This window comes from Pararge aegeria, chromosome 1 (genome assembly GCF_905163445.1).
Source record: "Pararge aegeria chromosome 1, ilParAegt1.1, whole genome shotgun sequence".
NCBI classification, from domain to species: domain Eukaryota; kingdom Metazoa; phylum Arthropoda; class Insecta; order Lepidoptera; family Nymphalidae; genus Pararge; species Pararge aegeria.
Window position 1 is genome coordinate 5,806,077 of NC_053180.1, and position 27,738 is coordinate 5,833,814.

The 27,738-nt window shown below is 34.9% G+C and overlaps 1 protein-coding gene across 2 annotated transcripts; it reads right to left on the minus strand.

Annotated features, from left to right (window-relative positions):
* Positions 1 to 176: 176 nt before the first annotated feature.
* On the minus strand, positions 177 to 27,735 carry LOC120636882. 2 transcript variants are annotated; one of them, XM_039908493.1, is made up of 9 exons: positions 27,690 to 27,735; positions 13,088 to 13,486; positions 12,321 to 12,477; positions 10,026 to 10,168; positions 8,766 to 8,933; positions 8,355 to 8,436; positions 8,041 to 8,080; positions 6,645 to 7,484; positions 177 to 6,287 (listed from the first exon to the last, which is right to left on the minus strand). In XM_039908493.1, exons 2-9 carry the CDS (start codon positions 13,450 to 13,452, stop codon positions 2,032 to 2,034), a joined length of 6,051 nt encoding a protein of 2,016 aa, XP_039764427.1. In that variant the 5' UTR covers positions 13,453 to 13,486; positions 27,690 to 27,735; the 3' UTR covers positions 177 to 2,031. The 2 variants fall into 2 exon arrangements, with proteins under 2 accessions (XP_039764427.1, XP_039764409.1); XM_039908475.1 differs by having other exon boundaries at positions 27,576 to 27,726.
* Positions 27,736 to 27,738: the final 3 nt, after the last annotated feature.

Here is a 27,738-nt window from a genome sequence, read left to right on the forward strand (position 1 = left end):
TATCACGTTCAAGAGATACAAAATGGTGACAGACCAACAGACAAATAAACGGACACGAGTCTTAATAATAGCGTCCATTTTACCCTTAGGGTACGAAGATGTATTGTGCATAGATCTATACGCCAGCGTAAGCGAGTTAAGAATTGGGATCAAATTATAAAATAAATCACAACGAATTAAAAAATCCTTCATCAGGTGTTTTAATTTAAATAATAATAAACACAATGTTTCTTCTCACAAAATACCAAAACTGTATAGGTACACATAGTAGGTCTGTAGCACTATTAAGTCTGCGCTAAGTTATAGAAAAAAATAAATATAAATTCGTACCAATAAAAGACAAACAATATTTTTCTGAACAAAAATCTACACTTAGAGTAACTACTATCGAACGCTATAAACTATCAACACTTCAAAAATATTTTTCTTCATAAAGATCTTTATAATTCCCGTAATTTTGAAATATGAATTTACGTTTGTAGTATAATTTTTATATACAATTATTTATAAACACATTTATTATAGTCAGCGAAAAAAAAAAACAAAAATGTGCCCCGCATGCGTTTAGTTCTCTAATCACAACTCACAACTTTGACAGATTAACTGCCGGCCAATCAGGGCTGTTCCCGTCCTGCATGACATACAGTAGAACAAATCGTGTATATTGCGATTCAATTATTCGTGCGTGCGCGCATATACTGTTTCGAATGGCAATTTATTAGAAAGGGCGACTTCTGTTTTTTTTCTTTCGCTGATTATAGTGAAATAGGTAAACTACTGCTGCAAGTAAAGTAAGCAACACGGCTAGCATAGGAAGAAGACAAAAATTCTATCCCTGACAAGGGCTAAAATTAAAGTGTCTACATGCCAAAGCACGGCAACAGGGAATAGGAGAAGATTACGCCCGTTTATTATTACACGTATATTATTTGGATATTATTTCCACTTGTGCGCCAATGCACGTAGAGTTTATCAATCTGTGCGAATACTGCCCATGCTAGCCCTGCAGGGCGTTCAAAACACGAGTCTCCAAACTTTTTGTCCGCACTGAAGTAAAGTAATCTTGCACATAGTTCAGGACGGCCAATAAAATTGGACAATACCGTTTGAATATTAAGTTGTATTTTGAATAAAGTTATCAAAAGGGTGTGCTTTGTGTAACCACTTAGGTAGTAACACTAGTTTAGGACACAAATCTACAATATACCTACACGTAAATAGATATAATTTCGTAATACAATCAAAATCACACAAGTCCTTGATTGATGATGTAACATATATTACTTTAAAATGTGTATTTTAATAATTTTAATATTAATTAACGAATAAAGACACGCGCTTATAGGGTTGGGGTGCACCGTAATGTTTAAATATACGGCGCACCACGTCGGGCTGCAGTACACTAAATATTATAATAGGAGGTCTTTTGCAAAGACCGACATGCTGCGCAGACCTCCCCCAAGTGCGAGAGCCTTTATTTTTATGGCTAGGTACTTACTTAAATCTAATAGTAATAACATAATATCACAGTTTCCACAGAGGGTTTTCTAAATAATAATAATTAAAGACCGAATTACTAACACGAAGACGTCTGGAAAATCTTATGATGGGTGTTACAGATAAAGTCTGCTAAGAATTTATAATAAAAAACGAGAAAATAATGCTACACTGGGGCATAGATTAGCCGTGAAAATGTGCATCATATAAACTTATAGCAGTACTTCGAATGTTTTTACCCTACTTTTGCCATCTCCGAATGCATATCGAGACCCTGTAATCATCCGACGATAAAGCCGACTGAGTGAGCGATAATGAAACATGGATGCACCTAAACAACCACGATAACATCTGTTAATCGAAGGCACATGAAATACTTCGGAAAAACTAATACTTTTTCTGCCCAAGATATTTCCAAGATATTGGGTTAAACGCACACGCAAACAACGCAAAAGTTGCCGTAAAGGGATGTTTTAACGCTGAAGGCGGCGAGATTTTGGTTTAACTTGAAAACTTACACTGAATTGATGTTAATTAAACACCTAGGATACAATCTTCATCTGAAGACTCCGGGACATTTACGTCAAAGTTTGGCTCAAATTCTTCCGGTTCTAATTCGGGATTTGGATTTACACTAGCTTGATCGGTTATATTTTTAGAGATGTCGTCAGCAGTCTGGTTTTCAGCTAATATTTCAGTTACCTCACTTCCATTGAGAGAGACTATTTCTGTATTCTGACTGACTTCATCGACTGTTTTGACTTGGTCTACTACTTTTTCACTAGTTTTATTCAATAGTTCGGTGGTATGTTCATTCGATTCTTTTATACGTTTTGCCTTAAACGCCAATGGTTCGTCATCAGAATCTGAATCGTCATCAGATTTTATCTCCCCTGAATTTACACCAAATGCCGTATCATTTTCTTTTTGTTCAGTATCTGAATCCAAATCAATGCTTGCCATAGAATCTATTTCTTGTTTTTCTTTATGTTTGACTTGAATAACTTTAATCATATTCTTTCTTTTTATTAATGGTTTTCGCTTAGCGTTAGAACTGACGGAATGTACAAGTAAACTTTTACCGCGACGTAATATGGATGGATGGGTGGATGCAAATAATTTCACTGGTACGGCGCGGTCATTTTGTTTTTCCGCAGGTGGCTCTATTTCAAAAGTTCCAGTATTTTTCTCTTCAAAATTGATAGTTTCATCGTCAGGGTCATCCGTCAAATCTATCACAAATTTTGAGAGTTCATACGGTTGATTTGATTGCCTTCCCGACATTTGTTTCTTAATTACTAGATTTATAGGGACTACTACACCAGTTTCAATATCCATTTTGAAGAATTGGGCGTTATTTTCTGAAGCGTATTTCAGTTCTTGGTAGGAAAAAACTACACACAACTCTGGGCATCTAGTTAAAGCAGTTTGCACAGTAGGGTTTTCAAAAAGAGGATTGTTTATAAATTTATTGTTATGTTGATTAGTTGTTTGTGATTGTAAACGTTCTATTATAGGCGTCGGATATAATTCGGCTTTTTGCTTAGTAGGACTTCCATTATTTGTGGTATGAGTATCTTCTGCCGAAATACCTGACATTTCCATAAGATCTGACAATATTGTTTTCTTATTTAATTTGGAGGTGTCTTTCAAATCGTTACTATTCTCAAGATCACATGCTTTCTTATCTTTATTAGCATCTTCCACATTCTGAGAATTATCTTTTAATTGTTCAATAGAAGATACTGCAAATGCGTCATTTAAATTGTTATTATTAGCTATTTTACCATCACCTAATTGAAATTTAGATCCGTTACAATTCGTAAGAGTACCGTTATTTGGATCAGCAGACATATCTTTATTTTCTGACGGATTCACCTGACATTTTCTAATGTTTTCGGCTAGTTGTAGCTGAATTGATGCCATAAAATTAGGCAAGAAAGCAAACTGACTAGAGTCTAACTCAATTCCAGGGTCGATGGAAAGAGCCACTTCTTTGTTAGGTAATACAACAATTCGCACACCATCAGGTAAAGCCAAAATAGGTGCGGTAGGTTGAGCAGTATCATTATTATTAGTATAACTGCTCAAATCATCAACTTTAGGTGGTTCTTTTAAATGAGCTTTTTCAAAGGAACACAGTAAAATTTTATTTTTACCTAAACATATAGGCGTTCGAGAATAAGCGTTTTTCGCCTTGTCATTTGTTAAAAATAAAACCTTATCTAGTTTTTCTTCTCTTTCTTGCAACAAAACACTTGATTTATCGGTACCCAATGTCGCGGAATCAGATGTCAAAGATATAGGCTTTTTGAGGATTTTTGGAGAGTATGTATACATAGGATTATTTTTATCCGGAACCAATATATTTTTTTTTAATATTACATTATTGAAGCTACTTTGACTTGATGAGACAATTGGACTATTTTTATTTAGAGCCAATGATACCGTGAGCAAATGAGATGATTTTTGAATAATTTTACTTGTATTAGTCTTTTTTAATGAGAAAATGGAATTATTCTTATCTAAGACTTTTACATTTTTCTCGGGAATCACATTTGCTAAATTACTCCCTTTTAATGACAAAGTTGAATTACTATTTTCAAAAATCATAGGATCTATAGGAATTACATTCGATGAATTACTGCCATTAGAAAATATTTCATTATTTTTAGAACTTGAATTTTTATTCAGAAGCATTAAATTCACCAAAGTCTGAGTTTGACCATTAGCTTGATTAATATTAGGTGCATATGTTACATTTATACTAGTTGCTGATTCATTATTGAAAAATTTAGAGCTTGAATTTAGTTCTGCCAAGTTAGCTGCAAAACTATTTTCAAAGTCCATGTCATAATCAGTGTTAATACCGACTGAAACTTTGAGCGACAATTGTGAATAGATTTTGGAAGTATTTTGTAGTGTTTCTGTAGAGGTTTCGGGGGGAGTTTTTGTGCTTGATAGGTTATTTCTAATCGCCCGTTCGATTTTTTCTTTCTCTATCTGGCATTGTTTTTCATTCTCTACCCTAATTGCAAACATTTTGTCAACGAGTACTTGCCTACAACAGCAATTACACAAAGGTCGCGGGCAGTCATGTCTTTTAACCGATCTCTTTTTGGAATCAAGCTTTACTACTTTTTCTCGCGCCCAACAGCAATATTTGATTTTTTTTGATAAAACATTACTTTTTACAATTCTTTCAATATTCTTTTTCTTTTTTACATTCGCTGTCAGTTTTTGTATCGTAGTATCCCCTGTATCTTTACATACATTTTCAATAGGCGCTTGTTCGCTGGTAATCGTCACTTCATTATCATAATAAATTTCCGAAATTTCATTTTTGCTTTGAACTTTCTTTTTGATTAATGATGACTCTTCTTTCATCTTTTGCTTCAAGGCTTGTTTTCTTAGTGTCTTATTGACTTTGCTTGGCGACTTTGAATTTTTTGTCAATACCCCAGTTTCTCCTTTACATACATTTAATATTCTCTCCACAGTATCAGAAGTCAAGAGTATGTCTTGAGGAATAAGAAATTTTTTAGGTTTTGGGTTCCAAGATACTTCGACATGATTTAAGCGAACTGGTTTTTTTGGTTCTTTTACACTTTTAAACAGCTGATTGTTAAACCGATTAAGTAGAGTACCTTTTGAGAGCTTATTACTGTTGTTTTGGGATTCTAATGATTTAATTTTATTTGTGATCGTAATAAAATTATTGTTACATGGTAAACTAACATTACAAGCATCACCACTATTTTTAATCACACCTGCGGATTTATCATTTTCACTAGAGGCATTAGAAGTAACACTAACATTGCTAAATATTCCGTTGCAATCATGTACAGGGATGGTTGATGTAGTAGACTCTGTACCTTTATTAACAACATCAGTTGTAATATTCTGGAGTGTATGAATATTTGGTTGTGTAGAAACAATGTTAACAGGCGGTTTAGTGTTATTTGCAACCTGTATCGGGGTAACTTCTGCAGTGAGTAATTTTTCGTTTAAACGACGTATTTGAGCTATATCTGGCAAATTTATTACTTTTTTTCTTTCAACCAGGTGACTGTCTTGTGTAACTGGTTTAGTTGAAAGCTGTGTAGCTGAAGGCTGAGCTGGGCCTAGAATATCATTCATAACGTTATTAATTGAATACTCCATCGGCATGGCAGTATGTAGCACAGTATTTCCATACAGACTTTCATCTAGCACATCTGATTTATTTTCTGTCGACATAGATCCAGTTAAATACATCGTATTATTATGAAGTTTAACCTCGAAAGACTTGTGTAGATCAATGGTCAGTGGTTTACATTCTTTGAGTAGACACCTATTTCGTGCTGAGCTATAAAATCCAGCATTAAGTCTTTTTAATCTTGTGTTAAAATCGGGATTCTTGCATAATTGTATAGGATTGTATGATAATTTTTTAAGCTTTCTAAATAACCAACTTGAGGAACTGATAATCTCAGGACCTAAATCGACTTCTGAATCATGTTCTGATTCACTATCACTAAATGCATCTCTATCAGATATTGTTTGACGTTCTTGTGATATCTCTTCCATTTTAACGGATTTTCTGTCAACTGGTTTACTTTCAATATGAGCATTTTCAATAACACGTTTATCTTTTACTGCATTATACTCAATAAATCGAAAAACATCCATATCCTCAAGTTTTTTTGTGTAGACAAGCGGAGTGAGTAGTAGTTTTAAATCAATTGTTGGAATATTACCACAATCCCTATCATCAGTATTCTCGATTTTGAATGATTTCAGCTGAACTTCTGAAACAAAATTATTTTGATCGTGAATATATATTTTATTACTTCCAAGAAAGTTATTTTTTGGAAGTTTTAACCTATTAATGTTCCACTCTGCGGTTTTGCGGGCTTATGCTACAGTTAATAAAATTCTAGGAGTTATGAAATCAACGTTGTCTACCCAAGTGTAAATAATACTTCCAGTATTAGGACATTAGAAGGGCGGAAAGTTTTCATAACTATTATATTGTCATGCCTTATGCATTAACTCCATTGAGATAAAATAATTTAAAATGAAATAAAATTTAGACAGAAAAATTTTGTTACTATTTGCCTACTACTTTCCTAATTTTGTTGTAAATAATAAACAAAATTTGTTACCTTTCAAGTCATCATCTTCTTCAATATACTCGATCCCATCATCTTCTAATTCAATTCCGTCGAAAATATTTATGTTACTTGGGTGTGCATCAAGAGAATCTAGCCTATTCAGATCGTCTTTATATTTAGTTTTCTCGTATAAAGATTTTATTTCGCTATCTATAACATTTTTCACCAATAAATTAGTATTTATGTTAACTGATGCAGACAAAGTTGACGACGGAATTACGTTAAAAACATTCTTATTTGTAATATTTTCAGCAACACTTTCTAATATGCCGTTAATTTGATGATTTATCGCATCATCTACCGGCTTTTCAACTTCAATGGCAGCAATGAAGTCTGATATTTTAGGAATTACTTTATCATAGTTATTCACAATATTTGCTATTGAAGTACTAGCTACTATTCTAGGCATTACCATTTCAAAATCATCTTGGGAACCATCACCTTTATCTAGGAGTTCAGCTTTGCCAATATTCTGAGCATTCGTAGTTATTTTTTTTAAATGGTGGTTGTCATCCACAACAGATATGTCTTCTTCAATATTGATAACAGTAGGTATTTGTTCATCAATCATCATTGCATTACTGTCCCCCAAATCACTTTCGGATTCTGGATGTTTGTTTGTTTCTAAAGGTATTTGAACCGATTCCAGTAAATGTACATCATCATCGTCTGATATTTCATCTACTTTTTCAATTTTAACCATTCCTGGATTAACATTTTGCTTTGGCTCAAATACTAAAGTAGAATCTCTAGACTCTTCAGAATCTGTATCTTGTTCCAGATCGATGGTTTCTACATGGGGCTCTATAACTTCAAGGTCAGGTCCTGTTTCTAAAAAGCAAGAAAAGAAGCTTTACTTTATTTTGGGTATTTTTTTACATTAAAGGAAAATAAAAAAAACAACTGTCAATATGCTCGTTCCTTTATGAAATACTTTAATTTTCTGAAATAATCTCAATATTTAAAACATTCATTTTCGGAATTTTATCTTTATTTAGGTCTAGATACCGCTATAATTTATTTTTGATAGTGTAATTATTAATAGATGGTACCACTAGTCAACTTTATTTTATTTCAGAAACGCGACGCACTGAGAGATTTCTTGTCACATTTTGTTATTGATTGCCGCTATTTTGAAATGGCAAGAAACTTAAGCAAAATTATGTTATTAAAGTCCTGTATGAAAATATCCTTTAACGAACGTACATTTCGTGTCGTACTGTCACTTTGTATGTTGTCCATCTTTCGAATATAAGTAGTACCTACTCGCAGTCATTTCGACATTTATAGAAAAAGCAATTATTTCTGCTACTGCGGCCGCAAGGTTCACGAGCGTAAATGAGACCGATGTGAGTATACCACAAAAAGAATACAAATATTAAATTACCAGTCCGGAAAATGCGTCTTTTAGCTAGTTGCAGACGTTCCTGTAACAAACCAAATATATAAGAATATAAATAATAATCACAAGTTATAGGACAATTAAGAGAGAGAGAGAGCTCTGTCTGAGCGAGAGAGCGCAATATTAAGATAAGGCGAAGTTTACCCCTGTTTATTATGACAATTATATTACGTGGATATCATTTTTGAGTTGGTGAAACTGAGCGGGAAGACAAAATAAAAAAAAAATCTAATCGTATGGGCGTATTCACGAGCGGATACATTTTCAAAGAACAATAAATAATGTCGAAAAACACTCACGAAATCCTCGGGAAGTGCCACCCTCTTCTGTTCTATTAACTCCTCCCAAGTTGCAAATTGTTGAGTAGTGATGTATCTGAAACTAAAATAGAAATGCAAGAAACTGTAGTTTGAATTAATTTCTTGGATAATTTGTTACTTTACATCGGCTTTCAATCATTTTTTTTCGTTTTACTCCATTATATATTTTTTTTTATATACTTTTTGTGGTGTGCAATAAAAGTATATCCATTCAATCATTCATTCATAAACATTATAGTAATTAAATATTTTATAATAACTGTAATATTTCTGATTTAGATGCCTTTACTTACAACAAACTTGCATACATTGTGAAATTGTTGTATTGTTTAAGAGTACAGCGAGGAAAAGTTATAGTACAGTCAGTAATATCGAATTATAAAATCTTACTGTTTAACAATCTCCATCTCTAGATCAGTTGGCTTGAACTCATTCGCCGCCGCTAAATGTCGCTGGTCACCCTTGTAGCTGAACCAAAAGTGATAAAACTTTTCCCGCACCTTCGCCTTCATTTGGTACCAACGACGCTGAAGCAGCATAGGCGAACACTGTCGCTCTCTGAAATAGTTTCTTACTCTTAGTTTATTATACGACGTAATTATTTATTCATCAACGTCATCAACCACCAACAACAACAACTTGGATGCATTGTGATATTTTTTTGTTTTGCTTGTGTACAATAATTTTACAATATTAATTGATGGAACAAGCAAACTGATGATACGTGAAAATCTACTGGACAGAGCAACACTTCGCATGGCATGCAAGGAACACGTTCTAAGTCAAATATTTCTTTATTCAAATAAGCACATAGCACTTTTGATGCGTTGATTATATACAAAATGTGTACAAAGCGGTTAATTGTGATGGCGATAACTACATTCGTAAACTTAAAACTAAAGCTACCAGTGTTCCAAACGCGCCCTGGTCTAAGAAGAAGCCCAAAACAAACTTAGCCGGGTGTCTTTTTTTGTTATCACCATCTAACATTGTCATTTGAAAATATTTAAGAAGCAACCTGGTTCAGAAAAGTGCGACCCTGTTTTATCCAACTGAGGCATAGGATTAAATCTCGTGTGCCTGTTATTACACCTGCAACCACGCCCTTAAGACGGGAACACAGCTATGCTGCTTTGCGGCAGAAAGAAGCGGTAGTACTTGCCCGGACGAGCTCTCTCACTAAAATCTTTACTACTATTACTAGGTAATTAGTAGACGGCCGATTGACGCAGTGGGCAGCGACCCCGCTCGCCGAGTCTAAGGCTGTGGGTTTTATTCCCACAATTGGAAAATGTTTGTGTGATAAACATTAATGTTTTCAGGGTCTAGGTGTTTATAAAAATACTTATAATATTTATATGAATAATATACACAAATACTTATATAAAAACAAGCTGACCCCAGCGCCATCTGTCGGGCTGATTTGTGAATCTAAACCATCCAGGGCGCCACCCAAACGCATACCGAAAAATTCATTCAAATCGGTCCAGCCGCCTAGGAGGAGTTCAGTGACATACACACGCACACAAGAAATATATAAATAAAGGTAATCATCTGTCATAACACAAGCTACGCTTACTTTGGTGCTAGATGGCGATACAATATTTTTAGTCGTAGTATATTTATTTATTTTATCCTTCTATTACTCACGTGCCATTGTAATCTTTGGTGGCTTCAAACCAAGCTTTGGTCAGATTGTCGCCTTGCAAGAATTCCAGATTGTAGATCACCACTATAGCGAATAAATCTTCCAATATTTCAGGCGATTCTTTGGCAGTAGGATTTGCGTCTTCCTACGAAAAAAGAGTTTTTTTTTTTTTCACAAGTCGCCGATACAATTTAATTTGGTTCATCGATACAAAACAATCAATCAATACTTTACAAGAGACTTACTAACGTCGTTTAAAGATGTTGGAAAATGATAGTTTAAATAATGACGTAAGTAAGGGGCTTCCTCAAAATAAAGATTAAAACTCTCAAACAAAACAGTATAAAGGATGTGCTACACGGTTTTCAACGGCGGTTTAAAACAGAAATAACAGATTTGCGCTTTATCGGCTACACGGTTTAAAACCATCAGTGTTTATAGAACGTTGCGTGAATAGGACGTCTCTACGCTCGCACCGTATATTCACTACAACGACGTCATGGCGCCTTACCCATCTAAAGAACAAAGAGTTGGGGTGTCTTGCTCTGCCGTTGGGTCGATGTCTTTTAATTTTGTGGCAAAAATATTCCACGTATTTTTTTTCTGAGTCCCAAAGGCAGGGCAAGTCTCTATATAGCTCGAGAAGTTCTGTAACTACTCCTAGTTCTTTTTCTTCTGCCATTTTGAGAATTCTGCCGTCTGCCTGCGCTTGCCGCTGCGAAGTGACTGTCGTTTACGAGGTTTTAAACAAGCGGCTAGACGGTTTCAAACTAGTTTTTAACCAATGCTTCTACCGGTGGTTTCAAACGCAACTTGCTGCCAAGTGTGTTTAAAGGTCAAACGAAATTTAACATAAAGCAACTATCTACACTGTTTTAAACCTCTGTTCCAAACCGCCGTTTAAAACCGTGTAGCACATGCTTTAGAAAAATACGGTTTTAGGTGATATATAGATAGCGCCTATCAATATATATAGTAAGCGACATATCCTGAAAGTTTCAGGTAAGACATGGAATACTATAATATGGCGGGGGCTTTTACCACCACGGGCACCACGGTTTTACTATTACTTGAGTAATATAAATTAAATTTCATAAAAACAATAACGGTAATACCTATTTTTACTTAGGTAAGGAAACATAAAGTTAAATAGAAAAAAAGCAATTGCGATTAAGAAAATATTTAGCAAGTAAAGATAGATAGTTTACTAAATTGAAAGGAATGCAAATAAAGCATTATTATTACAATCAAATAATTTCCTAAATATGCACGGTGACTTTTTATTAATCGTACAATAGTATCTTGAACCAGTTAATATATCCAATTTCTACTATTAATTTGTAAAAATAATATGTAGTACACGAATAATACTATATAGATTTCAACACACAATAATACTACAGCGCGCAGCGGCGTGGTTTGACGGCGCTGGTTAAAAAGTCAATCAGTTGCGGTCGTTTCAAAACAACAGGAAGCAGAGAAAATGATATTCGAATAAGTAAGTACTAAGTACCTATTCGAAATATGCGATCATCTGCTTTTAATCTCTATTATTCGATTATTTTGAGTACTCCTTACAGCAGGGCTAGCATGGGCGGGAGATAAAAATTATATCCCCTGATTACATCCCCTGACACGGGATATAATTAACGTGTCCACCTGCTCAATCACTGGAAAATGGAATAGGAGAAGTTTACCCTCGTCCATTAATACACATATATTATTAGGATATTATTTCCACTTGTGCGCCAGTCCTCTGAGAGTTGATAAAGCTGTGCGAGAAGATACATTTATATCCTTTCCCCGGAGAGATAATTGTCTGCTGCCCATGCTAGCCGTGCAGGTACTATATACATGGGATAACCGATAGATTAAAGAGCCTGTGGATAAACGACTATAAAAGAAAACACGGTGTATGCTTGTGGTACGTTAATAAAAACAACAATTTCTTAGGGGCGTTCCCGTAGTGCGGTGAATACTCAAGTGAACCCCGTGCTCTCAATTATAGTTCTATCGAGGAACACACAGAGTTTTAAGTGGGTGCAAGTTCCACATAACTACTCCGTTTCCCCCAACGGAGTGCTATGCGTCAGGCATTTTCTCTGTAAAAAAAAGGGGCGTTCCCGTGGGGGCCGCGGAGGGCAGCTGTGCCTGGACATCTCGCAGAATAGGAACTCTCTTTAAAAAAGTATGGAGGCCAAGATAAAGACAGAGAGACGAAAATGAAAAAAATATAATAAAATATAATAATTTCACAAAACTGCCGAAGAAGATTGATTGAATTTATTTTATATTACCTGCCCGATAACGTCCACTTTCTCGTGCACAAGCACGAGGTCGTACATAAGCCAGTCGGTTACGGTGAGTTGAGCAATCTGCGTTATATTTCTTAGCGTGTCCTCGGCTGCAAACAATCTTCCTAACTTTTTCATTGTCAACGCACGCATTCGATCCCTGGACAATTTGCATAAATCCCAATTAGCGGAAAGAGCCAACAATAACAGTTAAAACACTAATCATCACCATCATCATTATTAACCCACTACTGTTAACTTGATTTGCAAGAGATTGAAGATTTGCTCGCTCACAATCGTGTTGTTTCAGAGGATGGAAATACTTGAACATCGGAGTAAAATTGATCTTATTTGTATTCTATTAAAGCTCAAATTTGTCTACAATTCTTTAGCTCGGGATTTTGGCTGAAAGAAACATCTGAAGTAAAGGATTTGCGACCCTAATAAGAGGTCATTAGGCATTTTTTACTTTGACGATACAAGTAGACTACGAGCGAATAAATCTTGCACTGGGCTACAGGGCGCGGATCTCTTCTCAGAAAGAGAAGGCTAAATTACGCCGTTGTACACCAAATTGGCTTAGTGCGGTTTAGTAGGCTTTAAACGTCTTTGAGAACGTTAGGTAGCACTCTCAGGCAAGCAAGTGTTATTTAAACTTCTTAAATTAAATACGCACATTCCTCGGCTCTTCACACTATAGATCCCCCCACTATAGATATAAGAAAGAAATGGCAGAAATGCAATTTAATTAAAAAAAAATCCCGACTTACCAAAGCAGTTTACAATCGCAGCCCGTTTGCTTCTTCAGTTCTGCCCAGATTTCATCGGTTGGCGCCTGATTATTGCGTATAAAACGAGCAATGGCTCGAATAAGTCTTCTTTTAAACTTGTCCAATTCAGTACTCCCCTTTGGTTTGTTGTTTGTAGTTGTTTTCGTGATTTCTGCCATTTCCTCTTCTTTCGGCTCTTTATCCTCTGGAGCGTCATCATCGCAGGGTTCTATGGCTAACGCAATGGATGCCGGTTCGTTATTGCCCTCGTATAGTACCGTGGCGTCGGCTGAGTTCAGATCACTTTGTTGGGACGGACTCTGTTGTTTGTTCTCGAGAAGTGTTATTTCGATGTCATCGTCCATTTTTACGATTTTTGCGCCGCTTTTTTTTACGCCACTGTAACAATATCAAATAGGATTTTTAATATTCATCTTCATCATCAAACGACTAGCTATTGTCCAAATTCCTCGTCCGTGTTTATTACGGTTTTCTTACAAAACCCGTGCGAACCGTTAAGAGTTCCTGGGGGAAAATTTAGCCTACGTTACTCTCCGCCCTTACCAACAACTCTATGCCAGACAAATTTAGTTGATCGGTGTCTTACAAACAAACACACTTTCGCATTTATAATATGAGTGCCCACTAGCAGTGGTAGCAAGTTTCCTTTGTACACTTCATGTATCTTATGTTTACAATCACAATTTATGGTACATAAATAATAAATAAATAAATAATAAATAAATAGCAAGCGGTGGGCAGTGGTAGGACTTAGGCTTCACTTTCGGGGGCAGAGTTCGAATCCCAGTAGGCACCTAGCACATTTCTAAGTTACCTGTTTTAAGCAATTAATATATATCACTTGCTTTAACGGCGAAGGCAAACACCGTGAAGAAACCTGCATGCCTTAAAGTTCTTTATAGTGTTCTGAAAGGTGCGTGTAGTCCAACAACCTGCACTGGGCCAGCGTGGTGGACAACCCCTCCTTATCGTGGGCAGAGATCCGTGCCCTGTCGTGAGCCGATAATGGGTTGATACGATGATGATGACAGCCCAATATGTACGGAGCACGTGTCTTCTGTCAGAGTTAGGGTTTAGGCCGTTATCCACCACGCTGGCCAAGTGCAGATTGGTATACCTCACACGCTATCATGGAGAACTTTCCGGCCATCCTTGCCGAGCAGTTAACGTGCATAGGCTAGCATAATCAGGAAACAAAAAATATATCCCCCCATTATATCTCAATAAGTTCAAAGTTTACATAAGACGTAAGCTTATAGAAAAATCCTATTATAATATTAAGGATTTGATAAACGACTAAGACACCGGGAGGTATCTTTACATCGTTCGAGTCCATGTAGGACTGCTTTGCATCGATAATGCAGTCGTATTTATATCAAAATACCCACTAACTCAATGTCATGAATTTCAAAAGTTTAATCATTTACCCACTTTATAAATTTACTGTAACAGATTACATGTATGATAAAAAAGCTTGAGTATGAATTGATCTAACTTCATAGCTCAACATTAACTAGACTGTGAGATGGTGATAACAAAATAAACCTGGCTACGTTTGTTGTGGGCTCTTCTTAGACCCGGGCGCGTTTGGAACCCTCCTAGCTTTGGTTTTAAGTTAACGAAAGCAGTTATCATTATCACCATCACTAACATTAGTGTAACATGTTAATTGTATGTACGCTTCATAAGTGCCTGTAATAAGGTCTACATGAATAAAATATTTTTGAATTTGAATTTGAATTTATCAACTATAACGGGACTTCCAAGTTCCTGGGCGCCGTAGGTTTAGAAAGTACAGAGATGCACCGCGAGGCGCTACATCTGTACTTCAAAATAATCAAGAAAAATAAAACTGCAGCGGTGCAACGGGTCTTTATTGTCTGGAGATCACCAAGCTTAGCTATCCCATTGTTTAGTTATTTTATTTTCAGAATTCTTTGTTAAAATATATTTTTATAGTTTCATTACTTTCATAGTGACGTTTTATTTTTTTGCGCCTGTCTGCCTAACTAACAAGTACCGTTTCTATTTTAACTACCTAGATTACGGCGCATGCGCTGGCAGTGCGCCGCTAGCTTAATAAGGTTGTGAACCCCTGCTTTATAACGGATAAAATTAACGTGCCCACCAACTAAAGCACGGCCACAGGTAATTGGAGAAGTTTACCTCAGTTTAATATGTGTGTTATACGTGTGCGATTTTTATATTACCTGCTTTCACTTGTGCGCCATTACTCGGAGAGTTAATGAAGTTGAGGGAGAATAATTAGAGTTAAATAAATAAATAATAAATAAATATACTACGACAATACACACATCGCCATCCAACCCAAAGTAAGCGTAGCCTGTGTTATGGGTACTAAGATGACTGATGAATAATTTGATGAATTTTAAACATAAATACTTAGAAAATACATATAAACACCGAGACACTGAAAAACATTCATGCTCATCACACAAACACCTTCCAGTAGTGGGAATCGAACCTTTGGGTTCAGAAAGCAGGGTCGCTGCAAACTGCGCCAATCGGCCGTCAAAAGTTGTAGGAAAGATTATCCTTTCCCGGGAAGAATAGTCTCCGGCCCTGCCGTGCTGTAAGCGAAGCCGAAGTCCTAACCACTAGGCTATCACCGCTTTTAATTCAAAGTGATATTAATAGCAACGTTTAGGCCGTGTGGTGATGGCATATCAGAGTACAGATCAGATGTCACCACCCCGCGGTCTTTGTACGAGGCGACTAAAGGAATTTATAGAAGAATGAGCAGCAGCGTCCTGTATTATGATGTTAAGGATTACTTAAACGACATCTTAAAACTAATTTACTGTGAGATTGGTGATAACAAAAAGTTTGCTCTTCTTAGACCAATGCGCGTTTGGAACCCTAGAAGCTTTGGGTTTAAGTTGGCGAACGAAGTTATCACCATCCCTTACAATTAAGTAAACGTATATGTATGTATGAACGCTTTATTTGTGCCTGTGATAGGCCTACATGGGATGAAGAAATTTTGAATTTGAATTTATGTACTATTACTAATATCTACAGTGATCACCAAACAGTCTGCCCGTTCCGGATCCCTCCCTTTAGGGGAGGCCTTTAGTCCAGCAGTGGACTGTCGTAGGCTATTGATGCAAACAAAACCTGTTTTAGGCTATAGTTATTTTATTGTAATGCGGTCACAACACGGCACGGGGTTTTTTTTTATTAAAATTTCAGTTGCGGGTTTTCAAACAGCCTTGCCTTTCTTTTGGTAGTAACTATTATTCCAATGCTGTTTATGATGCCCTAACCAATTGTTGAATATTGCTTAAGGGCTGATCCGGAACTGGGGTGACGACTTTGGTCCACAATGCCCACCATTCCTTTAAAAACTAACGAGAACGAAGAACACTTCTAAAGTTGAGTGGTTTTTGATGCTTTAATATTAATCGTGTACGGTTTCTGTATGTTCTCAATTCTGTGATTATATTCTATTTTTGACGGCCGATTGGCGCAGCGGGCACCGACCCTGATTTCTGAGTCCAAGGCCGTGGGTACGATTCCCACAACTGGAAAAACTTTGTGTGATGAACATGAATGTTTTTCAATGTCTGGGTGTTTATATGCATATTATAAGGATTTATGTATATTATTCACAAAAATATTTATCAGTCATTTCACAAGCTACGCTTGTACCCATATAACAAGCTACGCGAATTTAGGGCTAGATGGTGATGTGTGAATTATCGTATTATTTTTATTTATTTTCATAATACTGTAAGAATCTTCGCAGTATTATGAAATATTTGTCATGCGGCAGCGATGATGTCAAATAGACATCACCACTTCCGTCATGATTTTAAAATTCGAACGAGACGTTCGCGAGTCGCGACGCGCGTCCTCCGTATAACATTTGGCTTCGCAGATTAATGATTAGTTTGGCTCCGCCTAGCTCCGCCGTAGTCTACGAGCGGGTGGTACTTTTAAACGTACGTTATTTAAGTTGGTGTCACTTAAAAAGAGCACTCACGTTCGACCTATCTTAGAAAAGTAGAGTCTATCTTAGTTATAGTAATAAATGTATATGTTATTTCAGTGTAACAAAACATCATTATCTTATATATTTTAATAAATTATTATGCTAAATAATGTGTCAATATTATTGTAGCCCAGTAATTAAAAGAAGAAGAAGAAATACTTTATTGCACACAAACATTAGAATATACATAAAATATAGAATAAACAACAACAAGAATTGTAGGCATGCAAAGGCGGCCTTATTGCTGCAAGCAATCTCTTACAGGAAACCTCTGGCAGAAGGAAACGCTGCAAGAGAGCGGGATAGTGCAATTATACTACATATAATGTACATATATATTCGGCAATAAATAGACATACATATAAAATAAATAAATATATAAATACATATGTTTATATAAATATAATATAAATACATATATAATTAAATAATGAAAAAAGAAAAATACAACTAATACACATTAATTACGATATTTGTTCAAATAACTTCACTCAAAGACAGATAGTAGTATTTAAGACGACATTTAAATATGGGAAGGGATTGACTTTTACGGATGTCCGCAGGCAAATTATTCCAAAAAACAACAGCCTTAAAAGTGGAAGTGTTACCGAAGAACTTTGTTTTGCAAAATGGGAGTACCAGACGGTTATCGTGCCGAGATCGGAGATCAGTATGTGAAGCAGAATCGGAAATATAGCGAAAACGTGATTTAAGGTACGAGGGTGAGGGTGACTGGATTATTTAGGATAGAGTACAAGAATGAGAGAAGATGAAGTTCACGACGCAATCTGATCGGCAGCCATTTAAGTCTAACCCGGTACTCCGAAATGTGGTCAAATTTACGCAGTCCAAAAACAAACCGGATACATATATTTTGTAGGCGCTCGAGTTTGTTCAGCAGTTCTTCGGTAAGATCAGGATAGCATGAGTCAACGTAGTCAAGTAACGGAAGAAGAAGATTGTGTAAGAGAAATTTTCGTTTTAACTGGAAGGAAATTTTTCCAACGTTTTAAATAACCAATCGAAGCAAAAACTTTACGACTCACCTCAGCTACTTGAGGGGACCAGGATAGAGTGGTATCCATAAGCAGGCCGAGATTCTTTACTGTAGTGCTAAGAACCAAATCAGTAGAGTTAAAGCAAACAGAAGGAAGAGTGCTGAAATTAACTTTTGCTAATTGCTGACGGCTGCCAATAATAATTACTTGTGACTTATTGGGATTAACACATAGTCCATATGAATTACTCCATGTGTAGATACTGAGTAGTTCATTGTTAACCTCAGCAATGCCCTCACAAATACTGTGTGAGGGGGATCCAATATAAACTTGTAAGTCATCGGAATAGAGATGAAAGCTGGAAGAAAGTTGTTTTGAAACAGTGTTTATAAAAATAGCAAATAGAAGAGGGGAGAGGACGCCACCTTGAGGAACACCAGCAGTGAGAGAAGAATAGGAGGAGAATTTATTTTAACTATAAACACATTGCTGACGTCCATTTAAGTAGCTATGGAACCAATCAATAGCTGCCTCTGAGATGTTAATGGATTTCAGAATAGCAAGGAATTAGCTTAACTATCAGTCACAATTGCTATGCATTCACTGGGATTAATAAATATTATTAGATTAAAATTAATTTAGTTTTAAACATTTTGCAACAGGTTAAAACTCGTTGGCCAATCCAATCGCCGTCAAGATACACGAGTATTTATTACATCTGGACTCCAAAAGTCTAAATTTGGCCTTTACTGCTGTTCGTGCCTCGAAAAATGTTTTTTTAAAACTTAAACCAGACTGAAAGGGAATCGCAAATTTCAAAAATGTATCCAAGCACATAGTTGTGCTGCCATTGATCTTATGAACTATTCCGCACTTGCTTTGATTACGCGTTACTTACTTAGGCATTGCCTTGTTTGTCTTCAGTGAAAATGGGCATTAATTCTTTAACCTGATTTAATGAATCCTTGTGTGAACCTTGACATGGTTCACTGACCGCCCGGTATCAATCTCAGGCCTCAGCGAGATAGATCACGGATTATCGTTCACAAATCAATTTATTCGAACGAAACGGAAATGACAAAACAATGACGTTTTAATATAAATACATATGGGTTATTTCGAAACCGATTTCAAATCCGGATAACAAATTTGCGTTTTCCGTGTCCTATTAAAAATAATGAATTTACATACAAAAAGTCAGGCATGGTATGATAAAGATAATACGACGCGCGGTACAGACGCTGACAGAGAATCCTTTAAGATCTCAGGAATTTCAGGAAAGAATATAGCTATGGGAACAATCATTTAAAGTCAAACTCGTGCTACAAAACAGGGTGAGCACTCGTTATATTTATTCGTTACTTTCGCAGCAGTTTATAAACTCTATATTTTTGTTTATTCGCGACATTACATAGTAAAAAATCAAATTATCGTATGCAGCCCGTATCAACCGGCACGAGTGTAAACACCCACCTATCTTCAATTTTCGATTTTCGGATGAACACTCACAACACACTTGCCGATAACAACCTGAGGGGTTGCTACGGCGTCAACGGGGGAGAAGGGCGAGCGCGAAAGCTCGCCATGAAAAGAGCCCCAGGGCTCGACGACATCAGAATAAGTTCCTATTTATAGCTCTGTGCCTCGATCGATTCCCATTCCTGCTCCGACAGCAGCGCCGCGCGTAGCGTAAAAACTAACTAACCTGTTTTATATTAACCTTTAATTTCAACAAAATGGTGCACTCTGTTGTTACTCTCAAAACTGAAATAAATTGTTTCGTCTAAAACTAGAGATAGAGGTAGTAGTTTAATAGTAGTGGGGCTTTTTGTGACAAAGATTGTCCGGGGAAGTACTAAGGGCTTTTTGTGACAAAGATTGTCCGGGGAAGTACTACCTAAGTACTACCTAAATCTGCAGCAAAGCAGCTGTTTTCCGGTCTAAAGTGCATGGTTGTCGGTATAATTACAGGCAAATGAGGCTTAACACTTACGCCGCAGGTTGATGGTCATAGGCTGGAACTTTGTACGTGTTCCTCGCATGCCCTGCGAAGTGTTTATGGTTCTTCACTTACCATCAGATGAGCTTGATCTTATATATATATAATATATATATAACTAGCTGTTGCCCGCGACTTCGTCTGCGTTTGATTTCGTTTTTAAAGTATTCTGTATCGCTAAGCCTTAAATGAGTATAGTAGTATATATATATATATAATGTGACTGTCAATTAATTATAGACAAATAATTTGCAATAAAAAAAAATTGCGACTATAATTAAAGATAAGCTATCCTATCTCTTAAGTTGGACCAGACTGCTCACGGTGTACCAATTTAATTTGAAATCGGTTAAGTAGTTTAGGAGTCCATCGCGGACAAACATCGTGACAGGAGATTTATATATATTAAGATATATATTATCAAATATATATTACTTGATCCGTCAATTATTTATTACTATAAAATACTAGTGCTATCAGTTTCACTACGTCATTTGTGGAAAAGACAGCACTTATTTTGGAATGTTTAGCTTAGAAATTTGTGTACCAGAGAATTTGCATCACTAACTACTTACTTAAACTATGTAAATGATATTTCATTAAAATATATTTTAGCTTTAATCATGCAATTTTTTTAAAGAAACCTGTTCATTGTGACAAAGAAATAGATAATAATTAGTTTAATACTTTTAAACAAATATAACCTACGCGACGTACCAAAATAAAACTTAATCAATTACGTTAATTAATTCTAAAACATCTTCGCTACCACCGATGCGTAGTGTACCCAATACCATAGCATACCCATACTGATGGTGGCTGCATTGCCAATGACAATCTAATTATTTCTTAAACTACCAGCTCTAGGATCCCCGGTAGAATAGAATCCAAGTCCCCTTGTAGTTCATTATGATTAAAAAACTGCCCCATGATGTTCGGAAGTATCTACTCCAAAACAAAAAATATCTTATTTTAGCAGAAATCAAAGATTTTATTAATATAAATTGCAAATTATATTTAAAAAAATTATTTCCCACGAAAACACAACAAAAAGTACTTGATACACGCAGAGAATTCCGAAATGGAAGCTGTACAAAATTATGTTTATATAGACGTGACTTCATAATTTAGAATTCGGCGATTCACCTGACATGGCGGATCGCTAGATTTTGCTAATTGCACGACTCATGATGCGAAGCATCAGAGAGTGCTTTACGATCGAAAAATTTATTTATTGATAATAAATACCAATATCACTTATTGTATGAATAAAAATACGTTTTTCATAATACATGCATCATGTATCACTTGATAAATACAATATTTTAGAGATTCTTTGTCATCATGCCTATTGCACTCACTCAAGTGCAATTGAAAAAAAAACTATTATGCTGGTCAATCATCACGTATGAGCTCTTTTTACATGACGCGACCTATACATCCCATGTTCATAGCAGTCGTAGCTCTTTTATTTCAATAATATCAAGTCATTACAATTTTGATCCCCTCAGCTTCCCAAACGAGCAATATATAAATTATCCTTATTTCTAGATAAATTAAGAACTTATTTAAATAAGTTCAAATCTTCAAATTATTTGAATATAATTTTAATTATGTTTTACAATAATAATCTTTATTTTTAGGTCAGAAACTTTTTATTAGCGATCGATGGTCGTAAAGTAATGTGATATGAACTGCAAATCTATCCGGTCCAAGAGCTCAGAGACCTTAGAGTTAACTTATTTTGTAAAGAAGAAAATGCTAGGCCTCAAGTAGTAATTTATATGTGCATAGCATGCCAAAAATAAAACAGGACCATACTCATATATTAAATGCGAATGCGAATATTTAACATTGCCAGACACAGCAGTTCCACAACTCCCGCTAGACGCTTTAAAACTTAAAAAAAAAAGTTAGTTTTATTTATATTCTAACTAGCTGTTGCCCACGTACTACGTCCACGTTTATTACGGTTTGTTTACAAATCGAATGGGAAACACCTTGATTTTTGGCTCAAAGGATCCATCCTTTGAGCCAAAAATCAAGTAACACTCAGCTACTTTTTATCGCAGGAAAACAAACGGTTCCCATTCGATTTGTAAACAAAGTAACACTCAGCTACTTTTTATCGCAGGAAAACAAACGTTTCCCATTCGATTTGTAAACAAACCGTAATAAACGTGGACGTAGTACGTGGGCAACAGCTAGTTAGAATATAAATAAAACTAACTTTTTTTTTAAGTTTTAAAGCGTCTAGCGGGAGTTGTGGAACTGCTGTGTCTGGCAATGTTAAATATTATTTTGTAATAATATTTTATGGATTATGCATAAAAATTAACCATTACAATTTAGTAAATGTAAGCCTTTTTTTATTTAACTTTATCACCTGGTTCCTGAAAATTGGCCGTATAACAATCTTATCAGGTATGCTAGTGGTAGGTATGCTGGCATTCAATAATCATAAAAAAACTTCAAGTAGTGTACTTGAGGCTCCACATTGTGTCCTTTAGAAAATAGTTATGTCTGTAGGCTCTGGGCTCTTAGTCTAATACTAACATTATAAAGCTGAGTTTGTTTAGATGAACGCGCTTATGATGTATTGGTGTATTGGTTCGAATTTCAAAATCTTTATTGTTGGACAGTCCCATTATCCAGGAAGGTTATTGGCTATAAAACATTACGCGACGACCAATAGGAGCGGAGCATCAATGTAATATGTTGCAAAAACGTGGGATTATTCCTTTTGAGAGTTGCGTGCGATGCCTTGATATTCAAAGTTACGCCAAAATAAAGCACAACGGATTGATCCTCTTAAAGAGTTGTTAAAAAATCCGCAACAGCATACGATGATTATCTTTTAGTTTTAAATAATACTGGTTTAAGTGTTGATAGTAAGTTTAGTTATCGGAACGAAACTAAATTCTCAGATAGGGCTGTCCTGCTCACACCAACGACTTCTGGTTCGCACTGTATCCTCTTATAAAGGATAACACTATTTTTAGACATCAATTAATTTAGTTAAAGATATTTATGGCGACAGATTTTTCACCAATAAGTCTGGAAACCCAAATAAGTAGGCAGTTACATTGATTTAATATGTTACTTTTGTCACGGAATTCAGATGCTTACCGGGCTCTATAATTATATCTTTATTCCTTGCTAATTTTATGAAACGCGAAAATTTGTTCCAATCCAAGGGAAACCAACGGTTCCCACTGATTTCTGAAAAAACCGTAATAAACATAACCGTACCTAACAAATGCTCAGATAAGTTTATCCTGTAATCAATAACGTGTCGCTACAATCTACTTATATATGACGCGAATAACTTCCATCCATTACGCGCTCACGAATTCACTCGTGTGTTTTTTAGGGCCCCGTACCCAAAGAGTAACACGGGACCATATTACTAAGACTCCGTTGTCCGTTCATCAGTACTCTGTCACCAAGCTGTATCTGATGAACCGTGATAGCAAAGAAGTTGAAATTTTTACAGATGATTTATCTCTGTAGCCGTTATATATGCAAATACTACAAAACGGAATAAAATAAAAATATTTAAGTGGGTTCCCAAACAATAGACATCTTTTACTTGCCATTTTTTTCTGCTTCGCACGGATGGGATGTTTGTCATATGTAGATATGTAATTTAACGGTCAGAAATTTAATGTTTTATATCAACGATACCGTAAAACATTAATTTACTGGATATAATCAATCTCCTAAGTTTTGCATGTATATTACATTTGAACCTCTTAAATCACTATCTATTGCTGACTGAAATGCATCAAAATATCAAATCAGGTGTGTTGTTTAAAAGATTTTAGCGTACCAAGGACGTTAGCGACTTTGTTTTATACCGTGGTACAGAACCCTTCGTCCGCGAATCCGACTTTCACTTTTCGGTTTTTCTTATTTAAAAATGGAGTATGTATCATTATACCTGATAATGATACTCCATTTTTATACATGACTTTTAATGGCATACAATCTTTTCAATTGAATTAATTTATATTATTTATTTCCCCACTAAGTTTGTAGTGTGTTGTGGCTTTTCTTGTTTCAGGGCGCGTTTTGGATAAAAATTAACGTATGTAGCTATCACCTTTCGATAATATAAACTTTTAGGTAAGTATGAACGCTTCATAAGTGCCTATGATAGGCCTATTTGAATTAAGAATTTTAAATTTGAATTTATTTATCTAGTCTTCGATCTATGAAAATGTGTCTACAATTTTTGGCAATTCTGGTAAACAAAAATTCGATTCTTATTACGTCGAGGAAGTATCCACTACACGTCTTTGTTCCTTAATGTTTAGGTAAATATAGGCACTTTACAATAATAACATTACATAACATTGTGAATAGAAAAAAAAAAAAAAAATTAAAACTGCTGAATAAAAATTCAACAGTTTAAAAAAAATTAAATTGGAATGTTTTTTGAAAACCTCTAAATATACTTGTTTATTTATTACTTTTATAATAAATAAATTATTAATAAATTTTCTGACGATTGCGACATTCTATAATATTCAATGGCAAGGTTATAGTGACATGTGCTGATCTAACCTTAAATTTTCTACTCTCAATTATTCTATTCAACAAATGAAAATATTAATAAAATGTGAAAGTTTAAAAAATAATTTTAAATAGAATATAAAATTTAATAGTGAATATTAGATGAAATGGCGGAACATTTTGCTCTTTCATCAATAAATAATAATAAAAGTTTTACTTCAATCGCGCGTAAAGGTTACACGCACACACTTTTCATTTTTAGTAACCTTAAATCCATACGAAAAATGTAAAATATGAACTCAAACACACCTTGTGGCAAGAAACATAAACAACCACGCGCGATTGAAGTAAAACTTTTATTATTATTTATTGATGAAAGAGCAAAATGTTCCGCCATTTCATCTAATATTCACTATTAAATTTTATATTCTATTTAAAATTCATTTTTAAACTTTCACATTTTATTAATATTTTCATTTGTTGAATAGAATACCTAATTGAGAGTAGAAAATTTAAGGTTAGATCAGCACATGTCACTATAACCTTGCCATTGAATATTATAGAATGTCGCAATCGTCAGAAAATGTATTAATAATTTAAATATTATAGAAGTAATAAATAAACAAGTATATTTAGAGGTTTTCAAAAAACATTCCAATTTTTTTTTTTTTTAAACTGTTGAATTTTTATTCAGCAGTTTTAATTTTTTTTTTTTTCTATTCACAATGTTATGTAATGTTATTATTGTAAAGTGCCTATATTTACCTAAACATCAAGGAACAAAGACATGTAGTGGATCCTTCCTCGACGTAATAAGAATCGAATTTTTGTTTACCAGAATTGCCAAAAATTGTAGACACATTTTCATAAATCGAAGACTAGATAAATAAATTCAAATTTAAAATTCTTAATTCAAATAGGCCTATCATAGGCACTTATGAAGCGTTCATACTCATCTAAACGTTTATATTATCGAAAGGTGACGGTGATAGCTACATACGTTAATTTTTATCACAAAAAAAGCCACAACACACTAAAAACTTAGCGGGGAAATAAATAATATAAATTAATACAATTGAAAAGATCATGTATGATACATGATTTAATGTGAATGATCATAATGGATTCTTTGAGAATTCTATACAGATTCATAATGATTCTCATTCAATTTCTTTATACCTACAGCTTGTATATGACAACCGAAATAATACTTCACATCCTTTAGAGGTACATTATGTAGGTACATCTATTTACTGACTCGAGTCAACTTTGCTTAACCAGGGAAATCGACTATAGTCTTCCTTGTGATAGGAACTGAACGGTCATTTGTCACTGTGTTTACTTAATACTGAAGGAAGGTACCTATAGCTTATAACAGTTGGTATGGAGGGTTTAGACTGTGAGTCAGGTGAAACCACAGCGCAAAACTAGTGACAATATACTATATGCATGATAAGTAAGTAAATACCTGCATGAATTAAGATGAATTCATTACTTTATGGATGACATGAATTAGTATGAATGATCATAATGGATTCTTTGAGAATTCTATACAGATTCGTAATAATTCACATTCAATATGTTTATAGTCTATACAACGTGTATATGACAACCAAAATAATAAGTTACATCCTTTAGAGGTACATTATGTACATTTAAGAAAGAACCAGTTTGTTTTGGTTAATTCAAGAAGGTTAAAGTTTAAATATTTTTTGCGCTAGTGAAACCGCGGGGCTCAGTTAGTATTTTATATGAATGAGATTCTATACGTTTGCAAAAGTAACAGCAGGTCTTTATATTATGTTAACTTATGTAATTTAGAATTCCATAAGTTAACATATTTATTTAAATCCTGTAACGTGCACTTCATAGATACGTAAAAGAACTGATTAGTCTTGAGATTGTAGCATAAAAAAATTATGCCCGTTTTCACTAACGGACAAGGCAATGTCTAAGTAAGTAACGTCTATTCAAAGAAGATTCCTAGGCATACATTTACCTTACACCAATCAATTTTCACTAGGCAACTCATATACCTAACCAAGTTGTTTATGTTTCTTGCCACAAGGTGTGTTTGACACGTTACGGGTTTTAAATAAATATGTTTACTTATGGAATTCTAAATTACATAAGTTAACATAATATAAAGACCTGCTGTTACTTTTGCAAACGTATAGAATCTCATTCATATAAAATACTAACTGAGCCCCGCGGTTTCACTAGCGCAAAAAATATTTAAACTTTAACCTTCCTGAATTAACCAAAACAAACTGGTTCTTTCTGAGATTAGCGTGTTTAAACATACATTTAAACTCTTCGGCTTCACCATACTAGTTGTGCCGCGCAATTACACCCGCGTCAACTATGGTAGGTATAGGTCGCAAGTTTCATAGCCTCCTTAAAATTATTGATTTGAATGTATTACTTAAGTTTATTTATACTGTCTTATTTTTGTCATATGGATATTTATCGTGAAATGAAAGCATTTTTACAAAATAACATCCTCTAAACCAATCAGCTTATTTAACGATTTTTTTTTAAAAATCAGATTGTGAGTTTCCGCCGATAGCTCAAACATACATACATACATACATACATACAAACTATAGTAAAGATTTGTATCACATATTGTAGTGCCTCACATACCCGCTTGGTGTGCTGTATAACTATTTCATGTAAAATAAAGACTCTCATGCCGTTTTTTTAAAATCGATAAGGAATAGTCAAATTATTGCTGATATATACGAATATAAATGGATTAAATAGGTTCATGATCTTAGATAAATAATATAAGAATCCTAAACAGATTCATTTAGAATAAGGTTTAACAAAACGTCAACTCTAAATGTAAAACGCCGCGGTAAGGCGTCTTTACAGAGCGAACGTCGAGTTAACAATGACGCGGGATACAAGAAATTTTCACTGAATTTTATTTACCTATTACCGCTGGTATCGTCGACTGATGTTATTCTCGTTGGTGCACATTTGCAATTACACAATTATTTCAACTGTAATTTTTCTATTAATGTCTAAAACACAAAAATCAATCACCTTCCATAACATTCACTAGGAGCCACGCTCTGCGTGACGCTTGAATACA

What these genes read in the sequence shown, in the direction of transcription:
- LOC120636882 (XM_039908493.1), bottom strand. Translation starts at nt 13,452, where the DNA reads ATGGACGATGACATCGAAATAACACTTCTCGAGAACAAACAACAGAGT. An exon ending in GAGATGGAGATTGTTAAACA is followed by an intron (nt 8,437 to 8,765) that starts GTAAGATTTTAT and finishes TTTCTATTTTAG; the next exon opens with TTTCAGATACATCACTACTC. An exon ending in AGAAGATGATGACTTGAAAG is followed by an intron (nt 6,288 to 6,644) that starts GTAACAAATTTT and finishes ATTTTGTTTCAG; the next exon opens with AAGTTCAGCTGAAATCATTC.